This window comes from Folsomia candida, unplaced genomic scaffold (genome assembly GCF_002217175.1).
Source record: "Folsomia candida strain VU population unplaced genomic scaffold, ASM221717v1 Fcan01_Sc028, whole genome shotgun sequence".
Classification (NCBI taxonomy): Eukaryota; Metazoa; Arthropoda; class Collembola; order Entomobryomorpha; family Isotomidae; genus Folsomia; species Folsomia candida.
Window position 1 is genome coordinate 177,767 of NW_019091220.1, and position 21,331 is coordinate 199,097.

At 38.3% G+C, this 21,331-nt stretch overlaps 3 protein-coding genes and 1 long non-coding RNA gene across 4 annotated transcripts; 3 read left to right on the top strand and 1 right to left on the bottom strand.

Moving 5' to 3' along the window:
• Nucleotides 1–2,895: 2,895 nt before the first annotated feature.
• Nucleotides 2,896–4,133, top strand: LOC118438938. The gene is made up of 3 exons (XR_004837155.1): nt 2,896–3,146; nt 3,277–3,452; nt 3,536–4,133. It is a non-coding gene; the product is annotated as an uncharacterized LOC118438938 (long non-coding RNA).
• Nucleotides 4,134–5,082: 949 nt separating this feature from the next.
• Nucleotides 5,083–8,821, top strand: LOC110859952 (SET domain-containing protein SmydA-8). The gene is made up of 9 exons (XM_022108993.2): nt 5,083–5,664; nt 5,729–5,759; nt 5,875–6,227; nt 6,450–7,159; nt 7,226–7,972; nt 8,047–8,099; nt 8,160–8,404; nt 8,486–8,578; nt 8,652–8,821. The coding sequence occupies exons 1-5, from the start codon at nt 5,318–5,320 to the stop codon at nt 7,471–7,473; spliced, it is 1,689 nt and encodes a 562-aa protein (XP_021964685.2). The 5' UTR covers nt 5,083–5,317; the 3' UTR covers nt 7,474–7,972; nt 8,047–8,099; nt 8,160–8,404; nt 8,486–8,578; nt 8,652–8,821.
• Nucleotides 8,822–9,096: 275 nt separating this feature from the next.
• Nucleotides 9,097–11,737, top strand: LOC110859866 (organic cation transporter protein). Its single transcript, XM_022108882.2, has 10 exons — nt 9,097–9,270; nt 9,342–9,453; nt 9,528–9,732; nt 9,807–9,910; nt 9,987–10,144; nt 10,216–10,384; nt 10,476–10,703; nt 10,778–10,992; nt 11,130–11,305; nt 11,379–11,737. Exons 1-10 carry the CDS (start codon nt 9,228–9,230, stop codon nt 11,595–11,597), a joined length of 1,629 nt encoding a protein of 542 aa, XP_021964574.1. The 5' UTR covers nt 9,097–9,227; the 3' UTR covers nt 11,598–11,737.
• An 8,527-nt stretch (nt 11,738–20,264) lies between these two features.
• On the bottom strand, nt 20,265–21,260 carry LOC110859910 (ribosomal protein 63, mitochondrial). Its single transcript, XM_022108940.2, has 3 exons — nt 21,058–21,260; nt 20,667–20,778; nt 20,265–20,579 (listed from the first exon to the last, which is right to left on the bottom strand). Exons 1-3 carry the CDS (start codon nt 21,114–21,116, stop codon nt 20,427–20,429), a joined length of 324 nt encoding a protein of 107 aa, XP_021964632.1. The 5' UTR covers nt 21,117–21,260; the 3' UTR covers nt 20,265–20,426.
• Nucleotides 21,261–21,331: the final 71 nt, after the last annotated feature.

The following is a 21,331-nucleotide window of genomic DNA, read 5'->3' on the forward strand; positions in this document are numbered from 1 at the left end:
AAGTCAGTATTTAATGGTGTTGTGCCACTGAGTTAGTTGCTACCACCAAAATATTCTCATTGTGAATCTATTTAGTTGGTCATTGGTTCGACGGATGCAGCAGTATGGCTTCTGCTCTTCCTCCCATTGTTGGCCCTGATTGTCATTTATTCATCTTTTTAAAAAGTTCCTCTTGTTGGGCTACTTGTATTTGATGGTGTATGTATGCACTCTCTCCTCCTCTCACACAGGACAATCTCCAGTGAAGCATTGTTGAATAACAGCAATCAGTTAGGAAATCGATGCATTATTCTCACGCTTATGTTACAGATTGTATTGTCGATTTGATTGAAATCCCAGCTGGGTATCGTAAATATTGCGTTTCACTTTTGATTCTTATGGCATTCAGGACATAAATATATGAAATAAGTCCACAACTTTTCCTTTAATATTATTTTCACTATCAATAAAAGTGAATCTGTGTTGTGATGATCAACTTCATGTGAAGCAGGTCTTATGTATTTGGGGATTAAGAGGCATCGCTTTTCTAAGTGGGGAAGAAGGAATTCGGAGACATTAGAATATGGCTGAGGTTGCATCTTATCACGTCCTCGTTGTCGTCGTCGAATGATCTGCAGAGAAATGCAAGGAGAACCCGACAGATAGGAAATTGAGTCAAATTTATCAGTGTCAAACTGAGGACACGGGAGACTATCTCGTTGATTCACCATAGTTCACCGTTTTTTCAGAAGCTGCCTCAGACGATACAGCGTTTTTGGTCAAGTGTTATACGTACTTTTTGATACGGTCGCTCTTGATGTATGCAGCCAAGACGATGATGAAAACAATGCATTATGGATGGATGGATGGATGGATGAGGTGGGAGGGAGGGAGGGAGTTGTCGAGATATTTTGCCCGAGAGTGATTTGGTGAGTACATTATTCAATCTTTAACTAAACATGTATATACTTCTGTTATACTTTAAAATAGTGGAATTCCGATGCAGTCGGGTTCACAGTTTTATCTCAACAATCGAGCAAAAAGCAGAATGTGACATGTGAAAGTAAATGAGTTTTGCAATTTCGTCTGCTTCACTCACATTTAAATTTTCGATTTTAAACTTCAAGGCAGCAAAAGGTGGCAAATTTCTACAAGTTGGAGATTATTCGGGACAAAAAATGACACATTTTTATCAGCGTTTTTGGTAAATCTAAAATTCGAATCTTTTCGCGTCTGCTGTTGTCAGATGATCAGTCACTTTTGCACAGCTTTCTCCTCAGCAGGTCAATTTCGTTGAATTGTAGTGTGACGAAATTCTGGACGACATATGAGATGAGACTGCGAATCCATACTGCTCGAGGTGAACCTGGATGACAAACAGTTATTCGAACTGCATATTTTTGTATTATATAAATATTTCAACGAGCAAAATATGTTACGTAATATTATGCTTATTTGATTGCATAATTGTGTTTAATATATTTTAGTGATGCTTAAGCATTTTGTTGTGGAAATATTTTTCTCAACATTATCAAGAGTTATGCAAGCAACATGCCTAAACATCTTTTATCAAATACATAATTCAAGTATGGACAAAACAAAGCATAAAAATATTTATTTATCGATGAAGGGTTCTCCTTGTTGTGCTGATACAGTATTAGATTTAAAAGGCGTATGTTTTTCTGACCCCCCTTGGAGCGAAACCCTTGAACATCAACTTTCATAATACTTATGATGCTCTTTCTCTCTCAGTTTAAAACGGTCAAGGAGTCGAACCAAGCAGGATAAGACAACGTAATTGATTAATGACTGTGACAAGCCGACAGAGGAGGGGTTCAAGTAAAAAATTTAAATATCATCGCATCGTATATACATACAACACGTTCATATCCAGGATGGTTTCATGTTCAGTACTGCAGCCAGACTCTGAAATTCATCAGCCAGCAGTGTAATAAGGCACACATGACGAAATCCGCTGGTCCGTTTCGATCAGTTATCGGCGTTGAGTCGAGTTAATCCAGCAGGCATATCATCCAACTTTTAATGATCAATATGATCACATGTGAAACAAAGAAAGAAATAGCAAATAAACAGAATGCGATCACGCTTCACGTGTGCATGTGCATGACAGACAGGCAAGATTGATTAGCTTCGTAACTCGAACGACTTAACGAGAACGATGAGATACTTCAACCAGAATTGACACCTGCTAATGGAAAGACAGACACCCTTAAAAAACGACGATGGAGCCCAGTCCCATACACGAAACTCGCCCAACTCCACATGTACTTTTACATACATGTGTCAAGAGGAAAAAAAGAGGTTAAGATTACTCTGATAATTTTGAGAGTCGAGTTTTTTTAAGGATTGATCCCTTCCTTTAGACATTAAAGTAGAGTAGAGGAAAAGTGAAGCAATGGTGTCAAATGAAAATCAAGCCTTGATGAACATGGTGGTTCGGAAAAATGATGGAATTGAGAACCCCTGCGGGAGTCCTGTTCAAACTATCGCTTTCTAATTAGCACTGTACAATTGGACATCACCTTTGCTTAATCTCTCCATCGATAATTCGTACTTGGATTAATCACAAGCTGGCTGTTTCGATATGGCACACATGACTAAATATTCAATTGAATGCAGTCTTAATTTATACAAAAATCTGATCAAACTGTGTCATTCGATCACAAACTGAGGATGATCTCTACTGACAAAAAAGAGATGCTTATATACATACATATTTATATGAAAACTAGGAATATTCAGACAATATGGAACAAAAAGAATGTTCTTATTTATAAATAGGATTCGTCCCTTTTCTAAATGGAATTTAACCCTTTTTAACTACCTGAATATACATTATTTTCTCTATTGGTTAAAAAAAGTTATTGGTTACAAAATACTAAAGTAAGCATCCATTTGTAACGCATCACTGCACCACGTTGCACATTCAAGTAGCCATATTTTGTTTGATTAAATTATCTTCGATAAGAAAATTAAGAATGAAGATTATGACGGATCAGGCTATTTGCTCAAAAGCTATTTTCAAACCGGAAACAGTGATTGAAGTCAGAAGTCAATCATTCTCCTCTGGTAGAAAACAAATTTCAAACGCTAATTCTCAGAAATTAGAGTGGTTTACTACAATTGGATTCGGAATTGTGGCTCTGGTAAAGAAATTCATATTAACTATTATACCAATATTCATAAACATTTATTAAATTTTTGAATATGACGTACTGTTATTACTAGTGTTAAAAGTTGGTATAAAATTTTTGCAAAATTTCTGCTCATATGTAGGTGTTACTAACAGGGACTTACCATACAGTAAATAAGCTGGATGAGATTTCTTCAGAATTAAGGGATACGATGAGAGAAATAAAGAAAGAATAAAGGGAAGTGATTAAACCTCCACCTCGGTACGAATCTACCACGCAAAGTTATTGGAATGAAGTTGGTTGGTTTCTTTCAAAAATGTAAGTAATCAAGTTTTGTTTTATAGAAATGTACTTATACATTTTGACATAAATATGTCTAAAATTTGCATATGTTTTTGCAGCGCTCATGGCGAGTTCACACAATCTGAACTTGAGAAGATAATTACAAATATTATGCAAGATACCGACGAGGAAATGGATGCCTCTGAGATAAAGAAAAACGTGGAACTTGTCATGAGTCAGGTCTACGGCAAGGACCAAGGCTCATGAAAACTGAAAATTGACATCATCAACGCTATCATCGATTTGACGATATAGCAGCGTGTCTATTTTTGTCATACATTATTGTCATACATACATTATTGCATGATGTATGTATGCGTATTACATAATTTAAAAAAATCTCTCCACGATAATTCATACTTGGATTAATCACAGACTGTTTAGCTATGGCATATTTATGTAATTTCAATGTGTACAAAAAACCTGATTAAACTGTGTCACTCGATCATACACTTTAAATCCATGTCACATAGGCAATCCTTCATCGTGGATCTTATTGCGAACGAACAGCCCGTACTTTTCTGATCACCATATTCCCGAATTAGATACTTTTTGAAGTGAAAACAATTTCCCAATTCATCAACACTCTTGGTAGTACATAAAACCAGACAAAGAACAGTCAATAAAGGACATTGGATGAAAATAGAGACGATGAAAATTCTCTTTTGTCGAGAGAATTTATTTATTTGTACACCTGAAGGGAAATTGAGTCCATTTGGGTTTTCTTCTCTCATTCTCATTTCCTCCCCAATTGAAATATGCCTGTTTACTTTTATTTAGTGCGATTTCAATTTCAAGGGAGACAGCCAGCAACGTGTTTCGGATGGAAATGAAAATCAGCCATCAGTCTCCACCCGACATACATGAAGAGACCCTCCTCACGCCGTACTGACGACTTTGAGGCTCCACTTCCTTCTTAATGTCTTAATTAAATTTCCCCTTTGCTCTGTTAACTAAAGATCTTTGGAGCGATATGGCCTACACTCCGATCCAAATTATTTTCAACCTTCCTTCATCCGGGTGGGTGTGGGTTTGAAGGGGACAGATAACCTATCATTTACTAATGGCATTCGTCGTTGACTAATGCACTGTTTCATTCAACGGGTATATTTAGCTGGGAGAAAAGTGTTTTAACTAAATAACAGATAGTTGCGTGAGATACACGCGATGAATTATTAAAATCTGATAATGTTTCATGTAAACTATAATAATGACATTCTAATGAGCAGTAGGACACACACGAAAGGTTGTAATAAAAATGCACACTCCACTCGTGTATACTAATGATTTACCGATTTGTGAGCATGCATTACGTGCCGAGGTATTTGTATCGTGGTGTTGTTAAATTTGGTGCATTTAAATGTGCAGATGCATAAATATGTATGTAGGTGCATTACACTTTTGGAGATAATGTTACAAGTGAACGGACCTCGTTGCCAATACGCACATGATATAGAGCGCATTAAAATTTTAAAACAAGTTCCAGAGCATATTCTGCTTGTCAGTATGACCTAAAAATATTCACAGACCGATTGGTACGTATTTTTAGCAAACTCTTCTTCAAAAAAGATGAGTCGAGTGTAGGAGTAAGCTACAAATGTATGAAAGCTCGGGAGCATATCTCATGCTGCAACTTTCCTTCATAACTTTTCATTTCTTACTCCAGGCATAAAACCGTCAATCCGTTTGGTAATTTTGCACGGACAAGAATTTCACGTAAATTCCTGCTAATTTTTAATTTACCATCAAAAGTGACAAATCAAATGCAGTAACAGATTCACTCTTAAATTTTAAACGTGAAACCATTGAAAACTTTGCTTTGATTCTTTCAATTACACAACATGGATAAACCGAACGGGGACGGGACAAGTGCTTGTTCAATGTGTCAAACTCATACCGACAAATTCTGCGCTGGGTGCAAGAAAGCTTACTATTGTTGCGTCGAGCATCAAAAATCTCACAGGAAGATTCACAAAAAAGACTGTTTTCCAGCCGTTCTTAAATACAATGCGGATTTTGGGGGAAGATGTTTCACAGCCTCGAGGAATATTAAACAGGGGGAAACAATTTTTAAGGACAAAGCACTCCTCAGTGGACCAAGTGGAGCGGAAATGTTTTTCCATTTCATTTGTCTCGGGTGTTACAGACAGGTCAAGCCAGAGTCGACTTACAAGTGCTCCACATGTGGGTGAGTGCCTAACAAAATTAGGCTTATCCTGGAGGACCAAGGTCTAATTTTGTCTAATTTTTAGCTGGCCTATGTGTTCCAAACAGTGCGAGGAGGTAAAATGAGAATCCAAATACGACAGATGGCCATTATTCTTGTTATTCCATACAGAATAACTGACCATTCGTATCATAAATAAATTTTATCCTACAATTGTTCTTGTTATTTCAGATGGCCCACCATTCACAATTTGAATGTAGAATATTTGCAGCAAATAAAATCCAACCATATTTCAAAATGCCAGTCCAATACGAAATGGTGAATACGCTTCGGTCTCTTTTGTTGATGCTAATCGACCCAGAAAAATGGGGGCAGTTAGCCGAATTAGAATCTCATTCGGAAGCACGTGCAAAAAACCCGGACGCCGTGAGAGCAGTGAAAGAACACACGTTTTTTATCCATTCTGTTTGCAACCTGAGGGGTCAGTTTGATGCGGGAGTGATTGATCATATCGTGGGGATATGGGGGATTAACTCGTTCGGTGCGAATTACCCGACAGCCGGACCAAATCCGGGACGTGCTAGGTAAAGTTTGAGAGGAATTAACAAACCATTATCAGACAGAATTAGACTGTTTTGCACAATGCTAACCAACGCAAGATTAATACTCAAAACGATTACACAAAAGGACCATCATCACGAAATATGCATGCAACTGTTCATCCGAATCTCGCGATATGAATTGTTTGATGAATACGTAATTTTGTAAAAAAGAAAATATCTATTTTATTTCTCCCAATTTCACAGAATGGCAACCCTAATGTTCCCCAAGCTTTGTCTGGCTGCTCATTCTTGTGTCCCAAACACAAGAGGAATCCTGCTCGAAGATGTGAAAGCCAGCAATTCAGTCTGCTCTTACACAATGGAATTAATAGCAGCCCTCCCAATTCTGGAGGGGGAACAAATCCACACAACGTATGCTAATGTCCACGAGGGTACCATGGAGCGCCAAGAAATCCTCCTGGATAACTACTACTTTGCCTGCAAATGTAAAAGATGCAAAGATCCGTCCGAATTTGGGACTTTTTTCTCCGCCTTTAAATGCCTAGATTGTCAGGCAGGCTACTTGCTTCCTGCCGACCCTTTGAATCGCGACTCGAAATGGGAATGTGTCAATACGACGAAATGCAAGAACGGGAAGCCAACGACGTACACAGAGTTGAAGACGAAACTGAACAAGATCAAAAGGGAGTTACACTCGATTAACAATGGTGAACCATCCCTCTCAACAATACGGGAGCTGGAATCATTTTTACAAAATCAGAAAAAAAAGCTGAATGTGAACCACTGGTTAATGATGGAGACTGAATTCCTCTTGGCGATGAGGATTCTTGGATATTTGCCCAAATGCCAAAAGTCAGATGAGGAAGATTTGCTGCTCAACAGACTAAATGAACTTTGTGAACATTGTTTGTACATTGCTGACCTAATACAACCGGGCCATATTTCATACAGAGGTTTCTCTCTTGTGCATAATATGTCAATTATTTATACCATTGGTTTTATGACTTATTGCATTCCAGGAAAACTTCTGTACTGCTTGGCACAAGCGAAGATGAAGAAATTGGTGAAAGGGACAAAAAATGGTGGAGTGGAAATTATTCTTCAGGGAAAAGATGTCCTGGATCAAATTCAGCAATGTTCGAGAGAAGCCATGCAAATTATTTCAAGAGAAAGTGAAGGAACGGAAGATCAAATCATGTCTCAAAGACTAGCCAAAGATTTACTTCAAGTTCGAACCATGATGGATTTTATAAATATGAAGATTTGATTTTAAATAACACTAAAAAATTGTTATATTTATCTTGTAAATTTAAACACGAGTAAAAAGTATTGACACAAGTGTAAAATATTAAACAGTTCGTAGATATATGTAATGTGCATTGATTCATCAAAATGATTAACCTTCAACTTTATTTTGGGTGTTCATACCCTTGATTTTAAATACATGTTGCAAAATACTGCGATCCTGCGGTTAGAATGCCAACCTCTTTGAACAGTTTGACCATTTATGTATTTACATTACTCAATTTGCGTCAGTAAGTTAGTCCAAAACCTGTTGGATTGAATGATGTTAAGAAAAATACCGCTGGTATATAATGCTAATGTCAATCTTGCGGTGAAATGGGGTCGAATATATAAACGCATATAAAAGTGGGAGCTCGATGGATTAATTCGGAGTGAATTTCGGATCAGTGTACCGACAGTTCCCCACAAAGATGAGGTTCCTATCAGTATTTGCGATATTGGCTGTGGCCATTGCTGCAAGTGTAAGGGGCCATTTGATAATTTAGCAGGAAATTGCATGGCTAAGAAATATTTCATTATTTTTTAATCATTGTAGGAAGCGTCGGTGTTTAGTCGGTTGTATTTTAGCTTTGCGCCAGCCACGACCAAGTAAGTCAGCGAAATTTGTCAGGTCAAAGGGCACCCTAATAATTAATTGCACTCGATTAGAGCTCCAGTCACCACCACCACCACGAAGGCTACCACCACCACTAAACCTAGCACGACAACGACCAGAGCAACTACAACAATGACAACGACCACGACCACTACCACGGCCGCCCCTCAGGTGTTGAAATTTGAAAGGGGAGAGTTGCCACCAAACGCGGTCGAGGACGTTATGGCGATGATTGAAATGTATCCTCAACTTCAAGGACGAGAGGACGAGATTTTTAATGCATCACCTCCAGCAGAAGGTATCAAAATTAACTATACTTTCTTTGTTTAAAGTTAAAATTGTCTAATTGCTTAATTTACAATTTTAATTATTTCCTTAGACGATCCATTCATGAAAATGATGAGCTCCATGCCCCTGGAAATCCAGAATGCCGTCAGTTGCTTGAGGATTCTCATCGATTCTCATACACCAGGTAGGGACACATAATTCAAATAAATGGTATCACTAATTAACATGCATGTTTATTACGTGCTTGCTATCCGCAGGTACTGCATGGGACTTTCAGAAAGAAATTACCTGTGCTATTGCAGCACCGGCTATCCATTGATGAAGAAACGCCTTGAAATGATACACTGCTCTGACACACACTATGATACGCTATATGTATGATACACTGATCTGAAATAAACATCCCCTTGTAGCAATTTGCATAAAACTGTGAAACGTTCATTTCAAGCATGATTGATTGTATAAAATTTTAAAGATGAGTGACATAAATTCTGAAAACTGCATATTATGAGTTGAGTGAGACTTGGAAATGTAACGTACTCTGATTATTCGTTCAACTATTAGCGAAAGATTGAAAATTTCTGCTTGCATGATCTTGCTTAGGATGCTTCTCTGTTGCTAAATTTCCTTTAGTGGAGTCAAGTGGAGTCAAGTATCTTATTCACGCAGCCATGGTTTAACTGTATATCCATTTAAATTTTAATTAGCACATGTGTCTTACACTTCTGGTCTTGTTGGGGTCAGTTAACTTTGCTCGAGTCCAGTCCAGCAGTCGGTGCAATGCAATAATATCATAAACTTGTGCAGCTGAAATCAACTGTATTTCGTTAAAAATGGACGCTGATCCTTTACTAGAAAATTTGATGGGGCAGTTGGGTAATTGGAATTTTATGCTTTTTTTAAAAATAATTCAAAGATTCATATCTTAATTGGGTTTAAATTCATAGGTGATTTTGGAAATTACCAGAGGAGACAACACCTATTACACATTTTGTCCTCATTTCTTGCTGGAATTCACATGCTATCCTTGACCTTTATCGCTCCGACTCCAAATCATCGGTAGATAATAAACTTGCAATTTTACTATCTACTCAGCTAATAAAATATATGCATTTTATGTCGCCTTTCTGCAGATGTTTTATTGAAAGTCTTGATAACAACTCGTCAAGTTATGACCTCGGGAATTCTTCCATCCTTTCAAGTTATATCCCTCTCAATAAGGATGGAGACTTGGACTCGTGTCTCAAATATGTGTACGCGGACACAAATGAGACAGCCACTTGTAATGGGAATTACGTTTTTGACACGTCGTATTACAAATCGTCGCGTGTAATTGAGGTGAAAGCAGAATTAATGCGGGTATCAATATATTTCTGCTTGAACCGTTTTTTTATACGTAAATGCACATGTAGTGGGGACTCGTCTGTGGAGAAAGGTGGAAGCGAGCCTTGCTTCAATCCGTCTACATGTTTGGCGTCTTAAACGGGGCTGTCTTTCTGGGATCGCTGGCTGACACGTAAAAATCAGATGAAATTAATTGCTTGATTGAGTTAATATGTTGGACTGATCTCGTCATGCATACGTTTCTGCAGATTTGGACGAAAACCCATCTTTTACTTCTCGGGAATATTGCAACTTGTTTTTGGCGTTGCTTCAGCATTCGTGTCAAATTATTATGTGTACGCTGTTCTGCTATTTTTCTACGGTGCGTTTGGATCATCAGGGAGTTATGTCACTGGTTTTGTTTTATGTAAGTTCAGCTCAATTGAATACCTATTCCACTGAAAAAACCGATCCTGTAACGATACAAAATTTATGTAGCAATGGAATTGGTTGGACCATCTAAAAGAACCCTTTGTGGAACCGCTTTCAGCATTTCTTTCGCCGTTGGAGTCATGGTGGTCGCATTTTGGGCTTGGCTGATACCGAATGTGGAACTACTTCAAGTAGTTTACGGACTCCACAGCCTCGTCCTTATTGGACATTGGTGGTAAGTCGTCCAAATAAAATTAGAACTGCTTGACCAACTCGTTTGATTTCTATACTAAAGAAAGTGGCAATTTCCGTCCGAACAATTTCAGGCTGGTGGACGAATCTATCAGATGGCTTTGGGGGCAAGGGCGTGTGAAGGAGGCTGTCGCAATAGCCAAGAAGGCCGTTGAAATGAATGGAAAGCATTTGATTAATAATTATCACGATGGAAGAGCAGCCACGAATAGGGTTCGAGAGGAAGAGGAATCTTACGGTGTCATGGATCTCTTCCGAACTCCTAATTTACGTTGTCGGACTCTCAATGTGGCGTATAATTGGTGGGGTCCTGACACAAAGTGGAAACATTGTCACGACACATATGTATAGAAATCATTTACCTTTTTGTATCCAGGTTCGCCAATAGCCTGGTGTATTACGGGCTTTCTTTTAACATTGGAACTCTACCCGGAAACCCTTTTTTCATCCTCTTTCTCAATGGACTGGCTGAATTTCCGGGTTATTTTATTGTCATCGTATTATCTGACAGAACTGGAAGGAGGTCACTTTCTTCGTTGCTACTCTTTCTGGGAGGATTATCTTGTGTCGTCATTGCTTTCATTCCCAGAGGTAAAAAATAAATAAATAAAAGACCGATTAAATGCACCACCACTAATTACTCAATTTATGATTAGTTGATGATTAGCTTGCCTGGGCAAACTTATTAATTGCTAAATAATCGATTACGTATTTCCTATTTGATACAGGATCTATTGTCACTGCGATTGCGATGCTGGCAAAAATTGCTGTCGCTGGTTCCTTTGCAATCATTTATAATTTTACTGCAGAACTCTATCCGACCGTGATAAGAAATTCTGCAGTTGGAATAAGTGCAATGGCTGCAAGAACGAGTGGGATGATTACTCCACAGATTATTTTATTGGTACTTTTTGAATTCTTTGTACTTATAAATTTTTCAGTAAAGCAATTATTATACATTCCCTAATTTTATCCAGGATTCGATAGGACGGGAAATACCTACAATAATTTTTGGCTGTGTAGCAATCGTTGCTGCCTTTCTAGCACTCTTTTTGCCAGAAACACTGAACAAAGAAATGCCTCAAACGCTTGAAGACGGTGAGAACTTTGGCCGGGGTGACACAGGTTTTAGAACGTTATCCAGAGCGATAAGTCGTCGAAGGTATCGGGAAGCGGGGACAAGACTTCATCGTTAAGAGGAGACAAAAATTAAGAATTATGCTTATCTAGTCCGTTGCATTTTTCGTTTCTAATTAAAACTGGCCATAATTGAAATACTGTGTTTTTCATAAATTACCATTCGTTCATCTGATTAACAAAAGTGCGTAATACACGATGTGCGTGTGGTGTGACTTAATTTAACCCTTTTCAAAATTTCATTTTTGAAGCATTTCGAAGGTTTCGCATCGAGGTTTCACTCATCATCCGTCATTTCAAACAACTTTCACCAAGCCAAACTCACAAAATTCATGCTCAAATGTATACCACTCACTCAACAACCTCAGATACTAATCACCCTCATTGAGCAATGTGTCCGTTGCACAGCTCTACAAATTCTACAATTTCGGAACTTGACATGTGTTGTCGGTGATGGCAAAATGGTAAAATCTCAATGTTGCTATTTATCTAAATGGCTAAAACAAATCTCATTCTGCTTTTCACTCAGCTGCACATATTTAGCAGTCAACCCACTGTGGTAATAATAACTCATTATCAATTAAACGATCTCCAAATTCAATAAGTGTTCTCAAATTCCAACCGTGATAATAAATATGAAGGCTTATTTACTCTTATGTATGACGGGCCAGATAAAATCATACAGCACGTCAACCAACCAGTAGTAGGACCACATGGCACGTTAAAAAATTAACATTCGGCTTATTCCGATCAGACAATTGCTTCATTCAGCGTAACGACCCCATTACCCTTTTGGAGTGGTGGTGGTTGGTGGCAGTGTATGCAGACAGTGGCCGCGGAAGCATGGGGACAATATCCCCACAGTTGTTCGATGTTCCCATATTATATAAACCCCTCCCTTCCCTATCCTACAATGATAATGTCCCCACATGTCCCCACGGCTTCCGCGGCCACTGCCTGCAGGGCCACCAATTTTTTTATTATTGTCGCTTGGAGTGTGACCCCCCGTGCTTGAATACGCTATGAAGGATGAATGAATGAGGGATGAATGCTTATTGGGGTGGGGCGTCAACTTTCTCCCACTATTTATTGTGCAAGGACAATGCGGAGGAGCAATAAATGGTAATTTTATTGCATTTTAATAATGTGATCTCGAACTGCTTGCTGGGTTTTAATAATACCTGCAATATTTTAATATCTCCCTATTCAACTTTTATTTTATTTTATCAAGTGCCACTAGCTCTGGCTGTGACGAGCAATTTCAAAATTAAAAAGGGTGACACCCTCGACTCGATCCATGTGCAGTGCAACCCTTTCTCATTTATCAACTTTCTATTCTCTCGTATATTTGTAAAACGCATAAAATGCACAATTGTTCTGAATGAAGGGGTGAAATTCGAAATTGTCGTTTTGAGTTTGAACCGCATAAATTAAATTTTCAAGTTTTTTTTATTAGATTTTAGATAGCTGTTTCATAAAATGGAAAAGTGGTCTTGACTTTTGGCATCTGGTTTGCTCTACTAAATGTTATTCTGCTCACTGCCCGGTCGTTTGTGAGATGATATTGCACGAGACTTCTTTGACACTTGACCAACCATTGAGGAATTGCCGAACGAAATGTGCGCCCCGTTTGGAATTGGGAAGGGACGTCGAAGGTGAAAGTGACAGTTTGAAAAATGGTTCAACAGAATTGGAGAGTCTGAGAGTCCGGTGCTCCTTCTCGTCCTCAATACTTTTCCCGTAATGACACCCTTGAGACAAAGCACTCGTCAAGTTCTACTGCTTTTTAGTAGGAGCACCAGGAAGAATCGTACGATAAGTCAAGGGCAGGCGGGGTGGGAGGGAGTCACACACAGGGAAAGGTGGACGTGGACAGCTAGGGTTGAACTTTTTAAGTTTCTTCCTATCGCCCGACACACACGCACATTTTACGAGTATTCAAGGAGTCAATGTGCATTCAGAAAGAAAAATTTACATCAAACTACAAGCCAAAGGCAGAATCGATTCAATTTTAACCGGAATCTAGAAAAGATGCGATATTCCCGATATACAGAGCTATTTCCTGGCTGGACAGAACTACGGTATACTGAATTCCTCTACATATGCCCTCCTAAAGTTTCACTGTCCTCCCCGTTTGGTCAGATGCTCTCCCTTTTTGTCTTGTGTAATCTCACAGAAAATTCTCTCAACCGGTAAAAATGTCATCATCAAAGATTGTGTCCGGTTGATTGATAAGAAATTGCCAATGCCTCCATCCATCGCATGCACATATGTATCTACATTATAAGCTGCTTTCGTTCCCTGCACGTGCCTCGGCTACCACATTTTTCTAATCTTATATTCCTGGATAAACAAGAAGCTAATTTACGAAGGCTGCGTTTTTGATGTTATGTGACCCCTCCATCTTCTTATCCCGAATGTTAAGCCACAACACACTCTTTTCCTCTCTCCGTCTGTTGTATATTTTATTTTCACTCCTAAGCTCAAGCCTGGTTATTTGTTTCCCCACATTTATAGCTGGCTCAGGCAATACTCAGGCTCAGCGTATAATCTAACTTTCACCTCCCCAGTCCTCGTCGTCCGCGACCTTTCCCTCTCATCCAGAAGATGAAGACAATCCCCTCTGCTGCTTATAATATAATGTACAGATTGAACGTGAACCTGTGGACTTTTCCCCACGGTGCGTGCAACGTGGAGCAAGTTATGTAGGCAGGCAGGAAAAGTACAATGTTGAAATACCAAGCCAACTAAAGAACAATATCACGGTGCAACTACCACCTTCCTTTTATTCTTGGTGGACGGAATGAGATTGAGACGAAGTTCTAGAGCCTGTACGAAGTAGGGGCTGCTCGCTACTTTCCTTCCTGCTACGTAATAATTCAATCTAATCCGGTCAGGATTCAGATGAAAGATTAATCTGGACGGACTTTTCTTCTTCCTCTTCCCTCTCATGCATGTGCTTTCTCTCACAAACTCTTCCCTCTCAATTTTCCTTGGGCAAACATGGATAAAATTATGTACTCTACTAAAAAGTAGACAAATGAAAATGTAAAACTATTGCTACTTTCTCTTGCTGTCCTAATTTAAGTACATCATCATCTGAATAATTCTCTTGATGTGAGACAGAGTAAGTATAATACTGTGAAAAGTGATAAATATAAGATGGACTTGGAAATGAGACAAAGAATTGAAATTATTATGAGATGACAGTCTCTCGAGAGAGAGAGACAAATTGATGGCGAGATGAGGGATGGCGACATTTTATGCATGCATGTATCTAAGAATATTATTATTTCATGGGATGAAAATTCGGAGAAAGTCGGTTCAAGGGTGAGACATCATTAGAAGCGATATGATTATCCACTTCCAGTTTCGAAATTTGGGACGAGTCGCGTGGCCTGGCGTGAGTGCATACGTAATAAGTAGCAGCTATCATAATAATCTTACTAACCCGGCCCCTCGTCGGGTTAGGTCCTTGTCGCATGTCAGCTTGTAGATTGTATCACACCGAGCCAACACTCACATCTTTGTTCTAAATTGTGTAAGGGGGTTGACGATTTATGAATAATTTACGGCAACTTGGGAGAGACTTGGAGACTCGTAGAGTTGCCGGATCGAGATAATTTTGTATGCGAGAAGATGCATAAATTTGGAGCTGGGGGATTGAAAGTCAAAGGAATATAAACATAAACATATTCCCTGATGAAGCGTCAAAAATGTATGAAATGAGAAAGGCAATGCATTTCATTATCGTACGTGGCTCAAGCACATATTGTACACATACGTGGAGCAGAGGGGAGAAAGCTGACATGTGTTGCTGAAATTTCCAATAACGACAAAGTCGTGTATGTATATTAAGCGAAGGAATATGTAGACATGATCCGGTGAAAGTCTGGATAAATTACGTATTTAGGTACTCTTGACATGGAATCCTTTATTATTGCTCAAATATTAAGAAGCTCAAATGCGTTGGAGATTATTAAATAGTATCAAGGCGAGCCTAACCAGGTTGCTTGTTATCCATAATAAGCAACAGCTTATTAAGGGGTGAAAACCCCTTTATGGAAATGTCTTGTCCGTCTGTCTGTCCGTCCGTCCGTCCGTACCCACGATAACTTTAGAACGGAATCGAATTTCGGCATCCGGTTTTCGCCAACGTGTTTCTAATTTTGGGGGACGGGATGAGTTCGAAGATGGGTGTTGTAGGTCGTAAGGTCACGGCGCCACGGTGATGACGCCAACGGTCAAACGTGTCGAATTTTTCGTTTCCACCGTTTTAGACGTATTTTTGGATGGGGATTTCAGAAATCGCCATCATTTCGACGTGCGATGACCGTGTGACCGTGTAGACGACGCCAAAGTCGAAAATTGTCGAATTTTTTGTCGCCACCGTTTTAGACGTATTTTTTGGCGGGGATTTCAGAAATAGCCATCATTTCGACGTGCGACGACTCCATGACCGTGTGGGAGGTGTCGAATGTCGAAAAAATGACTTTTGTCATGTGGGGTGTCTATTGAAAGGTATTGTCGTATGCGTTTGAAGTACGCGGGTGGAGGTGTCAAAATGGGGCAAAATGAGACGTGGGGTAATGTGAGATAATAACGGGAAAGTGCAGAAAGACGTTGTGGGCGTGCCACAAAGACAATTCCGTGTGTTTTCACCCCTTTGCTACATTTCGTTTGCAACGGTTTATTATGTATTAAATATCGTCTGAAAATGTATGTAATAGATGAATTCCAGCGAGAGGGTGTCTGTTTAGGTAACCAAATGTAACGAGGATAACAGGATTATGAAATTATTTGATTAGGAAGGAAGGAAGGAAACAGTGGTCTAAAGTTCTTCAGTGACACTAAATTCGTCAATGGATTCATCAAACACGAATAATAAGCTTTAAACATTCCCCTTCATTTATCGAATCTTGTGGATTTTACTCATTCCATAGTTAAGAATCGTGTTGGCAGAAATTACGGATGTGTGCCTATTCTAATCCTCCGGACTGAATGGAGTGCTTTCAGTTGTGTTACGACATTACAATCAAGTAGTGAATATTCTCAATCGGGAATTATCGAATTACACGAAATTGCCCAATCCGTATTAGAGTGAAATATCTAGCAAGATTTGCTTTGCTACTTAATCACAATCAAACCTAAATACCTCCATTCAAATGAACCACAATATTACATAAATTGCCCGTGTTTTACTTTGGTTAATAAAATGCATTGAATTCGCCGGAAACTAAAAATATTAATGTTACTGTAACCCTCCTCTTTACCAGGATTAGCTTTGAGTGAGAACTTGAAAAATCTCCAGTGGTGGAAGAATCAGACAAAGGTTGACAAAAATATCAGCATGCCAGCACATTCATCTAGTGGGAAATTAGGGTTTTCTGTTGAGTTGAGCTGAATTGATTCTCAAAATACAAATTATACGTTGCTTGCTGGATGAGATATGCTATAAGAATCCGGACCCTTGAGAATCTTTTGTTCAAACAGGAGTGCAGGAGGGGACTGCATCCATGCACTGCCAATTCTCACACCGTTGAGTCAAATCTTTTATCATCAAACACCAGGACGCACATTGAAGGGAACAATGCTCACAAAGGGGTGTTGGTCGATGGAACATGCAGCGTCGTTGTTGCGAGATTTGACACAGCCAGCCAGTAGTAGTTTAAGAATTTAAGCTTTTCATAAGACCTCTTCACTGACAAAATGGAGCTGGCATGTAGATAAACTTCAAACAGCCACCAAAACCTGGGTGTACACCAGCGGAAGTAAGTCAGTAATCCAGACCCCATAAAAATTGGGTGGATGAAATCAAATTTCAATTACCAATATTGCGATACACGTGTGAAAATTGAGACTCACCACAAAATGTGGTTTGGTTTTCTTGGGACGTCTTGGACAAATTCGTTGCTTATTACCTTGTCAAATTCAATTATGGATTAGGTTAGGGCACACAATTCAATTAAATTCATCACAAATGAGCCATTCAAAAGTGGTGGAGAAGAGGTTTTCTCATCATCTTTCATATTCATTGTTGGTGGCATTCAACGTCTGTATAATTGGCACATTTGAGGAGGCAAATGAGCTCAACTTTCCGGCAGAAAAAGTACTGATGATGAGGGGTTCGAAACTGAAGAAATCATGCATGTCGTCGTCCTCGTCGTCGTCGCATTTTTCCAATTTGCTGTGAAAGCAGTCTCTCTTTTTGGACTAATTACTCTCATGTTTCTCTCCCCCTCGTCCTTTCCATCGTCAATCGTCATGCCCCAACTCCAACTTATTTCTTGCTTGCCCACTAATCATTACAAACTTGGACATTTCTTGGTGTATTATCATGGCAAAAACTGGGGAAATGAAGAAATATAGTGCTCCCTTTGACAGCAGGGAAGGAAACACAATACAACGCATTGTTCTACCCGCATCGGAACAGCAAAACTCACAAGTTGCAGTTCATTAATAACCATCTTCCCCAAAACAAATTGACCAAAATAGAAGAGGAGCAAATACATGAGGCCAAGTTCAAAATCGTTTTGAAGCTTGGGTTGTTTTTCGGTGTTTTGTTCCCAACAGACGAGTGTCATATAGTGCAGACTCCATCACTTATTTACTCCTCATACTAAATGAACCACACATTCTCTTGTTCCAGACCGACCAAACTACTTTGAGAGAAGTGGAATTTCCCATTGTGGAATTGCATCCTAGAAAGAATTGTACTGTCGGCGATGTAATTGTGCCGAGCTTGTGGATTGGGGGAGAGAAAGTATTACGAGACGATGATATGATGCAGGTCTATGAAAGTGCAACTGCATTTTGTCCAATTTTCTCCAAAGAATTCCGTGAGAAAGAGCAGAGCTGGGGGTGGTGGTGGCAGTGGCAATATTCTTTTTCACTAATGCACCGGATTACTGCCTCATCCCCTATTAAGACTATTATAAGCTATCTTCCCGAATTTATCGCTAATTTATTTTCATTTGCGCCAAAGTGAACTTCCCCCAACTTCTTTTATTTATAAGGAAAATTAGTTTCTTGGTCTTCTTTTTGGGGAAAGTAAAAGAAATTTTATTGCGACGACCTCACTCATTTATGAACATGAAATGAAGTAATGTAATTGCATCCCTTCATAATAATAAATGTTTATAAACCGTTATTATCTAGAAGAAATTCAACATGTGCATGCATTTTTCTTGTAAAAAATAAAAGAAACTTTGTTTGAATTTATGAAAGCGTTTGTGTTCACCATGTATTTTTAGATAAGAAAACGCAGCCGGTCCAAAATGCACTGATTGATAATGCATCTTTGTTTATTAGAGGGCCAATTATAAAAATTCCCTTTTCACTCGCACTAATAAACTAAACCCTCCTCTCAGGAGAGAGAGGCTTCCACAGAATTTCCCAATTTCAAACTAATGAAGGGTAAACTATGGGGTGAGCAGTGCTCTACAAACCAATTCCGACAAGTACGATGGTTTTGTCAGATTAGTAAAAGTCCCAATTTCTCACTTGGATGAATAAAAGACTGTTTTAGGGATGAGTCAAAAATGAAGCATGGGGAGTTTCGTGTGCTTTGTAAAAAAAATGTGGCGACAATATGCTAGCTTTTTTAACAGAAAATGCAATGTGCCAATCCTTAGAACGGCTGTACTTAAAAGTTAAAAAACATGTGTAACTTGGTAAATTTTTAAGCTTAACACGCCTAGTAAAATGAGGTTAAAAATGCAGTGAATTTTCAAATTGAGTTGGCACAATATTGCTGCAATGAAATCTTAGAAATTTATTTAAAGGAGAATCAAGAAATGAAATTCCAAAGGTTTTTTTAAGAAAGAAAGAATGAATTTAAGAAAAGATAAGATATTCAAGATAAGTAGCCAAGAGATAAAAGCATATATCACAATTTCCTTTAGTCTTTGTTATTGGGAACTGGCAGAATTGATGCCACAGGAGGTTGAGAATTATCTGAAGGGTTCTTTCCAGAATTGTAGGTCGGAACTGGTGGCTGAACTTGGGGCTTGTTCTCATTCAATGATCCCGTGGCCGCGGGGGTCTTAATGTCTGTGGGTACCGTATCAGTGGGCAACGCCATGGCACTGCAGACGACGAGCCCAACAATGGCGAGAATGAGCTAAAAAGATAGAAAAAATATTATAATTTTCATAATCAGACACATTAATTACTTGAAATTTTTAAAAACTTACAGCAGCCTTCATTTTTTCTGGGGTTGTGAATGTAAAGGTGTGTTGATTGGAATATGAAAACCTTCACTGACACTGGAAGATCCTCCAACGCCTTTTATATAGAACATGAACAAACTAATCCTAAGTTTTGGCAATGACAATACTTTGAGTACGAGTCATAAATTAACACTCATTCATTAGTCATGTATTACTATTACAAATATAAATCCTAATTAAATTGTCCTTCAACTTCACCTACGTAAAGCTTCGTTCCCTAAAACACGTGTAATGCAAGTCGCACGTAAGACTAGCAAATATTTAAACATTGAAATGCAAATTAAATTATAAAGTTAATTATCGACTTTCTGACTGTTTTTCAGGGATATGCAAACCGACGGACGGGCTCTAAAAAGTAAATGGACAATATTAGCGTAATTAAATAAAATATCAATCTAATTGCTTATCTCACCTTTTATATTTTAAGTAATTACACACGAGTTACCAAAACAGTATGCCATATGATGCCAAAAATTTACAAAGAGGCAAACCATGTATGTATGACGTCACTGCTAAATTTATTTGTTTCTTTATATTTGATAACAAAGTCAGAGTAATACCGTGACCAGCTAACTAACTTCTTGGACTAGGTACTTAAATATAAAACAGCCTTTACTTAAGATAATCATAATACGATATTCCAAATTTTAAATTCCTTTATATTTCCCAACTATCAGAAACACATAAATGTTTTAACTTGTCCTCAAACCTAATACTTTTCACGAGTTTTGTTGAAGCAGCTTCAAGTCGTTTATTTGTCATCCAGGTCTTATGTTTCTGCAAAGCTTGCGCATGGCCTTTTTCTTGTTCCTACGAAATAAATTGGACATTAGTAAAGCATTATTACCATTACAGAAACTCAAAACTTGAATCAAATTCTCGATAAAAAGCACAAACCAATGTTAAGTAAGGGTGACGTAACAGGAATAAGTTCTGCTCTTCAACCTTCAGACTTTTAACAAATCTGTCAATATTCTGGGCGTAGACATGATGGCCGAGTCGATGTTTTCTGTGTTAAAAAATAGTAATTAGATTAGGTAACTTGTATGAAAACGGCATATTTAATTGGTCCTATACTATGTACTATTTTGGTTGTAATAATTCTTTGAGACAATATTAGATTTTATAAACACACATTTTATAAAATGTTTAATGCGTATGAAGATTATACAATTTGATAAAATTACAATACTCAAAAAGTACTCAAAGTACTCAAAAATACGCATACAACATTTCAATTTCAATTTTATTTTAGCCGTCGCAGCTAAACCACTTAACTTTCACTTACCCCAACCAAATGTTTCCTGGAGGCATTTTCCTTCCTAATAATGTTAACGTAAGCCTCATTGTTTCGAATTTTATAAAACCTTTTAACAAAACTAAATAATTTTGACAAAAAGACTAAACTTATGAAAACAACACGAAAAAATTTATGAAAACAACACGAAAAAATTTATGAAAACAACACGAGTGAAATACGGATGTTAAACCTAGCGCTTCTGCAACAAAGTAATACGTGAGACGTGTTTTCGTGCAAAGGAGTGCAGTTACAACTTACAAGT

What these genes read in the sequence shown, in the direction of transcription:
- LOC110859952 (XM_022108993.2), top strand. Translation starts at nt 5,318, where the DNA reads ATGGATAAACCGAACGGGGACGGGACAAGTGCTTGTTCAATGTGTCAA. An exon ending in GTTCCAAACAGTGCGAGGAG is followed by an intron (nt 5,760 to 5,874) that starts GTAAAATGAGAA and finishes TTGTTATTTCAG; the next exon opens with ATGGCCCACCATTCACAATT. An exon ending in GGGCCATATTTCATACAGAG is followed by an intron (nt 7,160 to 7,225) that starts GTTTCTCTCTTG and finishes ATTGCATTCCAG; the next exon opens with GAAAACTTCTGTACTGCTTG.
- LOC110859866 (XM_022108882.2), top strand. Translation starts at nt 9,228, where the DNA reads ATGGACGCTGATCCTTTACTAGAAAATTTGATGGGGCAGTTGG. An exon ending in GTCCTTATTGGACATTGGTG is followed by an intron (nt 10,385 to 10,475) that starts GTAAGTCGTCCA and finishes GAACAATTTCAG; the next exon opens with GCTGGTGGACGAATCTATCA. An exon ending in CTCCACAGATTATTTTATTG is followed by an intron (nt 11,306 to 11,378) that starts GTACTTTTTGAA and finishes AATTTTATCCAG; the next exon opens with GATTCGATAGGACGGGAAAT.
- LOC110859910 (XM_022108940.2), bottom strand. Translation starts at nt 21,116, where the DNA reads ATGAGGCTTACGTTAACATTATTAGGAAGGAAAATGCCTCCAGGAAAC. An exon ending in CCAGGAAACATTTGGTTGGG is followed by an intron (nt 20,779 to 21,057) that starts GTAAGTGAAAGT and finishes TTTTTAACACAG; the next exon opens with AAAACATCGACTCGGCCATC. An exon ending in GTCACCCTTACTTAACATTG is followed by an intron (nt 20,580 to 20,666) that starts GTTTGTGCTTTT and finishes TTTATTTCGTAG; the next exon opens with GAACAAGAAAAAGGCCATGC.